Below are 13,568 nucleotides of genomic sequence, written 5' to 3'. Positions count from 1 at the left end.
ATTTATGTAGCAATATGCTTGTACATCAACACCATTGTTCACAACCCTGCCCTTTTTAAAGTGCTGGCCAATGTGATGAAAACACTAGCACAATACAACTCAACTTTCCTGTATGCTAGTTATCAAAAAAAAGGAGTGATCAAAAGACGAAATTCCTTTAAAGAATTTACTTAATGTCTTTCAATGTGGTGGTTTAACATACTAAAAAACATTTTTTGTAAACTCAGTAAGAAAGAAACACTTTCTTATACAATCCTTTCCTTATTAAGTTAGTTTTATATTAATAAAGTTTAACTTCTTTTCTAATAGGTTACTTTAATTATTTACTAGAAATTAAATTCCTGGACCACTATATTCCTAAATTATTTTTAATATTTCAAAATAACCATGGCCAGAACTACCCTACAAACATATATACAAGAAGCTTTAAGAAAAAAAAAATAGACATCTATCTCGAATGTACTTAACTTGATTTTAAGTCATGATAATCACAAGCAGAATAGTCCATTCCTCCACTTAGAGTCAATCCAGTGAAGAAATTCACTAAAGTACACATGGATAAGGAGAATAACAAAGTGGTATTCACTGGGTTCTTTAAATCAGCAAGTAGATTTTAGAAAGACTTTATTTGAATTCCTTGATCTCTGCCAGTCCATCTGTTTACACCAATTGTTGGGAAAACACTCAATAGAACATTTCCAAACAGCAAACAGCAGGTTTAGAACACGTGACTTCCTCACTAATCACATTTAAATAGCACAGAGTTAGAAGTCAGATTCCCCACAGGACACTGGAGAAAGCTTGAACTCTTAATCTTCAAAGAAAAAACTCAAAAGGTAATTTGAAATTTTCTCAATTACATATTAGAACCAAATTTAACTTTTGGTATATCCTAGATTTCTAAAATTAAAGCTTGAGCTTTAAGATTAAAAAAAAAAAAAAGAATATTTAACCATGCCCAACATGGGCTAGCTGCATTATCTCAAACGTGGCAAGTCATTAGATTTGAATATAAGATAAAAGAAAATTAGCCTTACTTTAAAAATGGTTTACTAGAAACTTTTGGTATATGTCTATCCTATGTCTTTACCACATCTTCTAAAGAACACTGCACTAAGACTCAGACTCAAGTTCTACTTCTGGTTATTTTTAGATAAGCATCCTCAGGTAAGTTATGCTCTTTGTCTACGTCCATTTGTAAAATGAAGGGGTTAATGTTGATCGTTTCTAAATTTCTTCTTATCTTAAAACTACGAGATCTGTTAAACCAAAAGTTGGCATTTTCCCAGTGCTGGGATGAGGTTTTCATTTTTTCCCCCTTTTATAAAAGCTAGTTCTTAGATTTGTTTGTGATCCAAGTGTGAGATTAAATTTCTATAATTATTTTGAAACAGGAAAATGATGTTCAAGCTATCACTCATCAGCCTGTTCCTCCTGTTTGTTGATAACCCTTCGGGGACAACTCTAACACCAATGGCCTCAAGTTCTGTGACAGTCTTGAGTCCCAATGTGAGCCTGTATTCTAGGACAACCCCGAATCCCAAGACAACCTCAAATTCCAAGATAACTTCAAAACTCCAAACAACTCTGAATCCCAAGATGACTTCAAATCCCAAGACAACTCCGAAAACAACAGTGACCCCAAAGATAGCCACAACCACAAATACGAAGACTACGAAAAGTGGTGGCACCATACTGAATCCAACAGACAACATTCACTTTCTTTTCTATGTAATATTTTTGCTGTTTTGTGTGCACCGAGGCTGAAGTGGACTTGAACTGTCTGCTTTTCTATCTCAGTTCATTATTACCTGTGGAATGACAACAAGCACACTAGGAAAATCCAATTTATTTCAACTTGCTTCTTAGGAAATTATCATTATCCTAGCTTGATTTGGTTGTTTGCAAATTTTAATTGTGTAAGTTTAATTAGTACTTTAATATGATGGTTTCCTTCCTTATAAATGCTAAAATAAGCAAAATACCACTTTTGCCCTTTAAATGTTTGCAAAATTGAACTGAAACTCAGATTTTTACATTAAAGGTATAAGAGAAGAAATTATGTTGGTGATGTTTAACCAAAGTATGCCTCTGTGTGTGTGTGAGAGACAGGGGGATGGGGGATGAGGAGTGATGTGTGTTGTTTCTGTGTTATTTTATTTTTTTATTAAATAGACAAAAAAGTGCTAATCTGTTAAGGAAAAACTACAGTGCTCTACAAAACAATACACCTATCTATGTCATCATATTTAATGAATGTGTAATAGTAATATGTTGTTATAGTAAAAAAAGGTACCAATTCTGCTAACCTTTGTAATACATAATACAGCTTGCTCTGATGACAAGATTATCTTGCTTTGAGTAAACTGTTGTCTTGTATTTCAAAACATCATTTGTAAATGAGGTGCCTAGAATTCAGAACTTGTCTCTACAGAAATACATCTGATAATTATTTGTGAGATTTTCATGCTGGTCTACAAAGGTTGATTTAACCCAGTAATTTTAACAGTGATAATAACCATGTCATTAATAGCGCAATTGTTAAGGTTTGAAACCCAACTCTGATTCTTACTAGTTATGCTACCATGAGTTAAATACATGACCCAGTGGGATTCCCAAACAAACTTCAGTAATAAACTGACTACAAATGAATCACTTGGGGTGCCTGTTAAATATACAGATTAGGCTCTACCCCTGAGATTTGGATTTGGCAGCCCAGATTAGGGCCTGGGGATACGTTTGTTTGTTTGTTTTAATTCTCCAGGTCATTCTGATTGCTAGGTTTAGGTTTGGGAATGACTAACAACTTCTTTAAGATTCAGTTTCTACAGACGTCAATCACTGTTAATAATACCTCAGAAGGTTATTGTAAATGAAAAGTTATATTATATGCACAGTTTGCCTGATCAGAGAAAGCACTCAGTAAATGTTAGCTCTTGTCATTATTACTACCACCAGCCAAAAAGCAATTGCCAGGTATCACAATATTCCTAAGAGGAAAACTCTTCATTGTAACTTTTAGGTTTTATATTTATAATTATTCTTACAAAAATAATATGTGCTCCTTGCAACAAGTCAAACAATACAAAGATATATAGCAGAAATATTATAATTGGCCCTCTAACTCCTCCAATCATATTCTCCTGAGATAAGTAACGTGAAAAGTTTAATGTGTATACTTGCACACATTTTTCAGCCTATACATTTTATGTGCATGTGAACACACACACCCATATTACTCTGCACCTTGTCAGAGTCATCCTTCTGGGTCTTTTTTGTGTGTGTGTGAGGAAGATCAGCCCTGAGCTAACATCCACGCCAATCTTCCTCTTTTTGCTGAGGAAGACTGGCCCCGGGCTAACATCCGTGCCCATCTTCCTCCACTTTATATGGGACGACACCACAGCATGGCCTGACAAGCAGTGCATCAGTGTGCACCCGGGATCCAAAGCCAGGCCACCAGCAGTGGAGCGCGTGCACTTAGCCGCTACGCCACGGGGCCGGCCCACTTCTGGGTCTTTTTAAAGCAGCACTAGAGGACTTCTGTTACTTTTGCCTGCTCAGAATCCATGTTTCCTCATTCTGGTATTGGCAATCCAATTTTCCTTTGGAAACCTCTGCCCCTGTGCCCCATCTTTCAGGTTAGGCAATTCAAGCAGGGCTGGCTTCACCACTGAGCTCCAGCAGTGGGCACACGATTCAGGCCTAGACAACCAAGAAATTCCATCCCCCTTGCCATGGTGATTGCCTCAGGAATCGGCACGTGACTCAAGCCAGGCCAATATGACTAGTACTTTTGCTGTAACTACTGGGAAAGAAGTGTTTTTCCACTGAGGTTGTTAAGCTGGGAGAACACAAACCATTGCTGGCCACAGCTTAGGAAGAGCCGCCTGGGAATAAAATCAACACAAAGAAAGTAGAATCAAGTACAAAGAAGACATGTTCTCCAGATGACATTGTTCAAAGCTCTGCATGTAGTCATGCAAGAAGCCAGTCCGTCTCTTGATCTTCTTAGGTACACGGGCCAACTGACATCCTTTTTGGTTTACACAAGTTTGAGCTTCATTTCTGTCACTTGTAACAAGCAAAATAAACACAATGCATATAATTCCATAATACAGATGTATCATCATTTATTCAACAATTCCCCTTTTGAAACACAGTTATATTGTTTTCACTTTTTTGCCACTATAAACAATGCTGCAACAATTGTCCTTGTATTTATGGTACTTTAACTACCACAGGGCAGGAGCCTAAGTATATGGGAGGGAATAGGAGGAAAAGATTAGAAACTAAATTAGGTCAAAATTATGGAGCACCTTGCATGCCTGACTACAGAACCCGGACTTTATACAGGGAGTCAATGGTGCCATTTAACTCATCAAGATAGACAGGATTAGATTTGTACTGGAAACTGCCTCCAGAAGCAATGTTAAGAAAACCTGGAAGTAGTTACCTGGGGATTAGGAATTGGGAGAATAATGCTGCATTACTACAGGTAAGAGCTAATAAGAGAGTCTTAGTAATGGCAGTGGGGAAAAAATGGTTTCAAAAGACATTTCCAAGGTACCTAAAATTAACGTTAACCCATTAAGATCCAATTAAAAATCCAAAAATTAAAACACATACCTAAGGCCAGCCCCTGCTAAAGGAACAGCACTAGATGGTCATTCTGAATCACATGACTGCTGGGCTAGGAGCACGTACTTGACTTAAAAATCTACGGGCTGGCCAGCACCGAGCATTAAAGGTTTGCCAAACAGAGATATTTTAGCTGAACCACATTCTCTTTCTGGAATTTAAACTGTGCTGTACTGAGGTAATGAAAGAGTTACTAGCTGGGGTTAAAGCTGAAAGGATACAGAAAGAGGAAAATCATGAGGTAGAGTTGAACAGAAGCCAAGAGAGTGAAAAAGCACAAGCTGGTTCCAGAACCAACAGCCATCTAGTTCTGTCTACATCTGAGCAGGCTCTGCTCTAATTCATATTTTTCCTGAGGCCTATCTTCTTGAGAAAACAAGAATGACTTCTTTGCAATAACAAAGGCCTAACTAAAATATCTTAATTGATTTGCCAATATCTCACAACTAAAATCAAGACTTGATGACTTGATAATGAGGAGGATAAAAGAAAGATGGAAGAATTTAAAATGATTAGGATTTCTAGAGTGGGAAGGAATGGTGATGCTATTGAGAACGAATAGGGTGTGAAGAAGAAGTTGATTTGAATACACACTGAATTAAGTTTTGGACGTTTTAAGCCTGAACTGTCTGTGGACTAGCTGCAAGGAGACTGGAATCCACAGCTCAAAAGATATTAACTAATACATGGTAGTCTAAGCCACAGAAACATAGGAATATCAAAAGAGAAGTCAAACCCAAGTGCTCTTTGATAAAGCTGGCTATAGAGACAAGGCCTTCACCGTCGTCTTCTGGACTTGTACAGTGGAGGAACTGGGCCTCTCTCCGCTCTGAGCTACTGTGTGCTCAGCTGTCCTGGAGCTAAGGGTTCATACCAGGTGAAAATGAAGGCCAGGAGGAGATCTAGTAGGTCCAAGTAAGAAACTGAAAGGACTGAAAATCTGAAATTGGCAGTCATATCCAAAAACAAAAAATAGAAAAGAATATCTCAAACATACTCTGTACAGAACTTCATAGGTCACAAAATAGTTTACGGGAGAGGTAGACAGCATAGTTTTTATAAGCACCTCCCCCTCTGTTTTTTAACATATGAAGAAACAGATTCAGAAAAATTAACTTGTCCAAGATTACACAGTTAATAAGCAGCAGAGCTGGGAATTCTTAGCACTCTCAACTCACTATATTATATATTGGAAATCCCACTGATTTAATCCCACAGGGAGTGTCAGCATCAGGCCCATGCTACATTCCTTTGGCCTTTTCTAGACCACCTTTTCTAGACCACCACAGAGAAGAAATACAATCTTATAGTTTTTAATCCTAAAGAAAAAACCCAGCTTTGAGGTGTTCCAGAAATCTTTGCTACTTGTAAACTAACAAGAATTTAAAGAGGGAGGAGGACACACATCTATCTCTCTCTCTCACCAATGTTTCACTTTTAATTACTTAGACAAAATAGGGAAGGTCAAAATACACTGGTTGTATTAAAGGCTGGGGCTGGAATACAAATATGGTTCACCTCAACTGCAAAAGAAAATTAAAATTGTCTTAGGCAATTCAGAAACGGTAACTGAGATGAAAGTTGGAGAGAGAACTTTCATGGGAAGGTGAAGAGACGTTACTTAGAGTTGTTAAAGAGGAGGGCTAAGTATAAATGCAAGTTTCTATACTCTCTTGATTCCCTAAAACCCCAGTTCTTGGGACTTCTTGGTCTTAATGCTACCTAAATTACCTGATTAAATGACTTTCCCGCCTTCCACTTTCCTTTCTTCACTCCTCTCCCACTATTTCTCAACCTCCATTTGTTTCCTACACACTGCCAAGATTTTGCCTTGCATGATCATTAAGTCTACTGATGTAATTCCTCAGTTTATGTTAAATTCAGGAAACTCAGAAAGATTATTCCTACAGCTAGTGAATAGCAGAACTAATACTAAACACAGTCTGTGAGATTCCAAAGCCAGTAGTCTCTCTATTATATCACATAGTCTCTAAGGTTCAATTACCATGAGTTTATGTCATGCTAAACGGGAAGAAGTAAAACCAACCAAATAATGTCACAGATGAGTTCTCAAAAGAAAGGTAGAATGAGGCAGGAAAGAAAAGACAACGGCAGGGAAAGCAATGCCTATTGTTAAGGAGGAGCTCACAGCATTTCCAGAAAGACTTTCTAGGAACTAGCCTTGACTGAAGACAGCATGAATAAACACAATTTTCAGGTTGTCACCTGTGCCATCTTTATAGAAATTTCCCACAGTTTTTCTGAATTATTTGTTAAATCACCCTGACACTGTCCTACACAGCATATTACTTAAAGTTCTCAGAAACAGACTCTTGAAGTTTTATTTCTGTTTTTAAAAAAAAGTTCTTGACTATCATGTTGTGGATATTATTTAATCAGAATACATCTGAAAACAAAAGATTCTTTGTGGTTTTTTACTTTGGATAATGAATTCACTGTAGGTAGTATAAAAAAAATTGATGTAGGAAAGAGAAGCCAATATGAAATAGGTAGTCTGAAAAGCAATTTCTAATATACTGAGCATCATTTGGGGACAGGATGGCTGTTTCTCCAGCTATATTCTTCCAGGTAAACTTGTCTTCAATTCCAATAAAGTCAAATGGGAAAAACCAAATTTGCTGTCTCCCTACCTTTATTACCTATAATTTTAAAAACTCTGTCAAAAGAAACTAAAACATGGTATTTCTTACCTCCGTGCAACATAATAAAATATAGGATTCCCAGCTTTGGAAGTCCCAGCTTGATAGAAAATACTTAATGTTTTCAAAGCCTTGAACTCTTCTTTTTCATGTACTTGATGCCTGAAAGAAAAAAGAAAAGAGTAACTCATAGGCTTTATGAGTATTTACAAAAATCTACAATTGGACCAATGATAAAATATACAAAATGACAAAATATTTAAAAAGCAACAAGATTCTGAAGGGCAATTTGGTAACACGTACCAAAAATTTCAAGGTGTTACTCTTTGAACCACAAAGAGTGGTTCTTAAGACTATCCTAAGAAAACTACTGGGGCCAGCCCTGTGGCTTAGCGGTTAAGTGCGTGCGCTCCGCTACTGGCAGCCCGGGTTCCAATCCCGGGCACGCACCGATGCACCGCTTGTCTGGCCATGCTGAGGCCGTGTCCCACATACAGCAACTAGAAGGATGTGCAACTATGACATACAACTATCTACTGGGGCTTTGGGGAAAAAAAGGAGGAGGACTGGCAATAGATGTTAGCTCAGAGCGGGTCTTCCTCAACAAAAAGAGGAGGATTAGCATGGATGTTAGCTCAGGGCTGATCTCCCTCACAAAAAAAATAAAATAAAAAAATTAAAAAAATAAATAAAATAAAAAAAAAAAAGAAAACTCTGGACAAGGATATTAATGACCAGACTGTTTTTAATCATGGTATTTTCTTCCTAAACAGAAGTTTTTGACTTTTAATTTATTCGTTTTTTGAGAGTTAAGTTTATCAACCTTTTCTTTTCTGGTTTATTGATTTCGAATGAGTGAGAAATGTCTTCCTTTGCCATGTTTCTTCTTCACGGGAGTTTATCCCCATGAATGGTATGAGCATCTTTTTCCAAATGGCTACTCAGTTGTACCAAGTCCATTCTAATCTCCCTGATTCTGAATACCACTTTTCTCATATATGAAATTCCCATATGTATTTTAAAATATTCCTGAAAATGCATGATTTAATTTTTATACATTCTGATCAACACTTAATGTGAGTCTTGAACTTGAAGATTTATGTCATTCACCAAGCCTGGAAAAGTCTCAATTGTTGTCTCTTCATATATCACCTCTTCACTTTTCTCTCTGAGCTCTATTTCTGAAACACCTACTAGACATGTTAGACCTTCTCATTCCATCATCTGCATCTCTTAACTTCTTCCATATTTTCCATTTCTTTATCTCTCTGTACTGACTGTACGCTAGCAATTTTCTCAGAAATTATCTTCCAGCGATGTATTTAAAAATTTTTTTATTTCCTAAATATATTTTCTTTTACCTAGTATGTCTGTGTGTCTTGTGTCTTGGGTTGGGGGCAAAGAGGAGAGGTTGTGTTGTCTTTGTCCATCATGTTGCTGGTACCACGTCAGTATTTGTTTAATATTAATGGAAATAACCTAGATAGTATTTGATAAGGGAAATAGGTACACATGTGTATAGATAAATGATTGGGAGGCTATCTGCCAAATGTTAAGCGAATTATCTCTACAAGGTGGAATAACTGACAATTTTTTACTTTATTCTTTATATTTCTAAGTTTTGAATAATTTAACAATTTTTATATTTATAGTTGAAAAAATTATAAAGCTACCTTCATTTTCTAAAAAGAAAAATGAGTCTCAAAGAGCATCGATGGGAACTTAGAAGAGAACAAAAATAACACAACATTTATTAAACACTTTATATATACCAGACACTGTTCGAAGTATCTTACACATATTAGATCATTTAGTCTTCAAAAGCATAGAAGATTCTTTTGTAAGGGAAGGTAGGGTCTTAGGTAAAAGGAATAATAAAGAGGTTTTCTTAGAAAAATGGAAAAACGGTTAGGAACCCCACCAAAAAGTAATGTTGAATAAAAAATAGTATTATATTTTTGTAATATGTAATTTTCAATTAGGTAATATAAAAACTTTGTATGGAAAATATTCCTTTAATTACACAGGAATAGACAGTTGTTACACTGAGAAAAATACAACTGAGCTAAGGATAAAAATTAAGCTGGAAAAGAGATTGTTATATATTCATACATTCTTTTAATAATATCAAAGAATTGGAGTCATAGGTACAAAACTATGACCTATATGTAATATAATTAATAACAGGCACTTAGAACGCAAGGCACATTATATGCAAATCTCTAATGTGAATTAACTTCTGTATATCAGATTCTGCTCTTTTCTTTCTGCTTCTGGCACATACCATGAACAAAACACAACGCAGAGTCACTATAAAGCACTTACTAAGTGACTAAGTGTAAAGTACTATGAAAAGTACTTTAAAGACTAAAGGATTCAGCAAACTACCTTCACTGTAACAGCATAGAGGGAAATGTCTAACAATGGGGATCTTTTAGCTCACAGACTAAATCACTCTAAATGAGATTCAAAACAAATGTCCACAGGAATTTTATAACAATATATAAGTATACTATATTCTCTGAGCCTCAATCTAAAAGAGGTTAATACCATTAACTTTTAGGAGGATTCTGAAAAATTTACAGTGTGGTAGAAAGAGTTCAGCACTCAGAACCAAAGGACCTGAATTAGGTATGGAATCTTGGGCAAATTAGTTATTCATTTTGAGCTGTATTTTCCTTAAGTATAATATGAAAATAATGTTATCTACCCTCCCTTGTAAGTATTAAGTGCAAAAACACCTCAAAGCAACATGACAAAGTACTATTCAATAAGATACTATTACTTTTATAAGAAAATCAACTATAAACAAAGCATATTTCACCAATATATAGGGTAAGAGAAAAGTGGGATCCCAAAACATAGCAGTGTGGTTATTAGATACATCTTTTCTGATAACCTTCTATCAAAAATTCTAGTATATCTAACAACTGGGTTGGTGGTAAACTTTGCATCTCAACCAAAAAGAAAGCAATCATCATCTCAAGGTGGTACTTTACCTAGTCATAAATTCCTCGAACTTTGAACTGGTAAGGTTAAGGCTGGACCAGTGTGTATCTGCCACAGGTTTGTGCTCTGGGGGACCCAGGTATGCAAGAAGTGTTGCCATTTTATCAAAAGGTCGTCTTCCAACAGCTTTATGATCCCTAGACACAGGAAACTACTTAGAAAAAAGTAGCAGCTCACTTTTAGCAGTACTCATTTCTTTAGATTGACATTGGTTGCTTTTCTTTTTATTGTCAGCTGGTGGTTCCTGCTGATTTGTAAATAGCACCAAAAAGACCTTAGGGGTTATAAGTATACACTGAAACACCTTAGAAATATGACCATTCCCCAAACTACAAAATTTACATAAAATTCTTTTTCTAGTATTCTTAATCCATTACCATTAAATGAGCAATCAGTAAGTAAAAATAACATGCTGATCCACTTTTTCTCAGGATAAAAGAATCCATTTTGAGAAACCACTATTCAGGAATTGGACATATTGTCCCTAATATCAGATCTCTGCTTAACTAGGGTAAATGTGGGTTTTCTTTTTTTTTTTAAATTTTAAAACAATCCGTATTTATTTATTTATTTATTTATGTTAATACAATCCTATTTTTTAATTTTTTATTTATTTTTTTTAATTTTTTGTTTACTGCAGTAACTGGTTTATAACATTGTATAAATTTCAGGTGTACATCATTATACTTCTATTTCTGCAGTGGGTTTTCAATAACTATTAAATAGGTAAAGTATATAAGAATAACAAGATACTATTTCACACACATCAAATTGGCAAAAATTATGAAGTCTGCTAATGCCAAATTTGGTGAGGATACGTATAAAGAGGCTATGTCATAAAAGGATATGACCCACAGTGCTGGTCAAAGTGTAAATTAGCATGTACACTTTGAAAAGCAATGTGACAATATCTAGTAAAGGTGAGGCTGTGTGTACCCCAGAACCCAGCAGTTACATATTTAGGTAATACACAAGGAGACAAGTATGAAGAATATTTATTACATCACTATTTAAAATAGTGAAAAACAGGAAACAAACCTAAATATCCATCAATTAGGAAATGCAAAAATAAATTGTGATATAGTTATTCAATGAAATACTAACATAAGTTAAAATAAATGATAAATCTCCAACACAATATTGTGTGAAGACACTATATTCAGTATATCATTTCTGTAAAATTTTAAAACACAAACTATTTTAATACATAACTATAATTTCCTTATTTTGTCAGTTACATAGAAAGAAGTAATACCTTTTTTCCCAAGAAATAAAATGTTATAAAGATCTGAAGTAATATAGCAAAATAAATAATGTTAAAGCTAGATGGTAGACATCTAGCTGTTATAATATATGTTATATTATGGTCTCTACTTTTTTGTATGTTTGGAATGTGTATATTTTTTTAACAACCAAATTAAAAAAATCTCTCTAGCATGAAACCACATGAATATGTATGTGACTTATGTAAGAGAAATGAATGTTTCATTTAAAAGTCCCACAGTTTATTTTAGTGTCACACAGATAAAGCATCTTCGTCTTTCTATTTTAGGGCATACATCAAGTCATGCCCATGTCTACTTCAATCCATTAACAATTCATAAAGGGTTAAAATGCTTTCTCTTTTAAACTCCCACCTCCTAATTACCTAGTCTTAGCTTCATGGTCTTCTACCTTCCCCACGAATGAGTAAACCATTTTAATTGGCATTTAAAAATAATCTGTACTCATTTTACCTTTGTAAGAGAATTCCTCATACATAAGAATTGGGGCCCTTTACACACATACATAACTAAGGACAGTAAGTGATTCAGGCTACAAGAGACTTTAACTAAAAACAGCTAAGGAAACAATTGCCAAATTAATAATTTTCAATTATTGAGTATTTTCTATATAAAGCTTTATTTGCATAAACTTAGAGTATCACAAATGGGCTTACTATAGAATTAAAATATTGGCAATGTTTTAGTTATTAAATTCCTAAGAATTAGCTGCTTTTCAGATTCAGATGCCATACTCATTTGATCTTCTAGCAAATTTAAACTTGTCTATGTCTTGTTGCACATTATGTCTAACTGTCTGCAAACCAGAAAAAACCCAAATGGCTAATTTGTGATTTCTAAGCTTGACATTAAAAAAAAAGTCAGTAGCACCTAAGTAGACTTGCTGATCACTTAATATGACTTAACCTTTTGCCTATATTTTTTAAAAAAGAGTTTACATTTCTACATTTCTCTTACCAAACCATAATTCTTATTCCAAGAAAATGCAAAGTAAAAAGCATTATTCAGACCAATAATTTTATTAATATAAATTTAAACTGACAGTTTTCCCCATGACTGGGAAATCTTACCTATTGCTGGAAAGATACTGGCCAATTTTCTCTTGATTGTTCCAGAGCAGACGATGTAAAGCAAGCACATTGCCATCACTGATGAAGGAAAGACTATGATTCACTGCATCACTTGTAGGACAATCGGATGCTATATCAAGGAAAAACCTTCAAAAATGCAAGTCATTAGAATTTTTAAAACCAGATACACTCATATTTATGTTTGAATTAAATTTATATGAAGTAACTTTGTGAAATAACAGATCACAAATATGAAGGGCTTATTCACACAATGTGACTGTCATTAAACGAAACAAGAAGAGACAGGGAGAAAGTTGGTTTTCCATTTCTGATACCTCGCTTCCACTTCAGAGTAGGCTCTGAAGTCAGACAACAACAAAATTTAGATGGATGAGACCTTGGAGAGAAGCCAGTACTTTACAGGTAAGGAAACAGGGGTCCAGACAAGACAAAAGACCTCTCCAAAGTTATACAGCCTGTTAGGTCAGAGCCAGGATCAGAACCTTTGTTCTCTTAACTTTCTACGGGTAGTCCATCTGCTAGAATATGAATCCTGTGCTGACATTCACTTTCTCGCCAATATGGTTTGCAGTCCAACAATACACCTTTTAACCTCCAATTAGAAAGAAGTTGATATGAACTATCATGAAAAACTGAAGGAGAGAGAGTTGTACAAGTCTAGCTTAGACTATGAGTCAGATCAATTAGATTCATACCTCATGAGAAGTAGAATTCTGGACATTAACTTACATTTACAAAGCACTTTCTCATAAATTATCTTATTTGTTTCTCTAAAATCAACTCAGACAGGCAAACATAATACTATCCCTAGTTTACAGATAAACCAGCAACGCAGAATGATAAAGAGAAGCAACTAGTTATGGAAACCTAGCGGAACTCAAGTT

The 13,568-nt window shown here is 35.0% G+C and overlaps 1 protein-coding gene across 6 annotated transcripts in view; it reads right to left on the bottom strand.

Annotated features, from left to right (window-relative positions):
• NF1 (neurofibromin 1) overlaps positions 1-13,568 on the bottom strand; it is a 253,648-nt gene that overhangs the window by 86,132 nt on the left and 153,948 nt on the right. For all 6 annotated transcript variants that reach the window (XM_004441909.3, XM_087440767.1, XM_087440768.1 and 3 more), the window contains 3 exons: positions 12,664-12,810; positions 10,301-10,447; positions 7,353-7,463 (listed from right to left, as the gene is read on the bottom strand). In XM_004441909.3, coding sequence (XP_004441966.2) covers positions 7,353-7,463; positions 10,301-10,447; positions 12,664-12,810 — 405 coding nt within the window. The remainder of the gene's footprint in view (positions 1-7,352; positions 7,464-10,300; positions 10,448-12,663; positions 12,811-13,568) is intronic.

This window comes from Ceratotherium simum, chromosome 16, assembly GCF_057802395.1.
Source record: "Ceratotherium simum simum isolate JZ-2026a chromosome 16, ASM5780239v1, whole genome shotgun sequence".
Lineage (NCBI taxonomy): Eukaryota > Metazoa > Chordata > Mammalia > Perissodactyla > Rhinocerotidae > Ceratotherium > Ceratotherium simum.
This window is presented reverse-complemented; position numbering and strand designations above follow the sequence as displayed.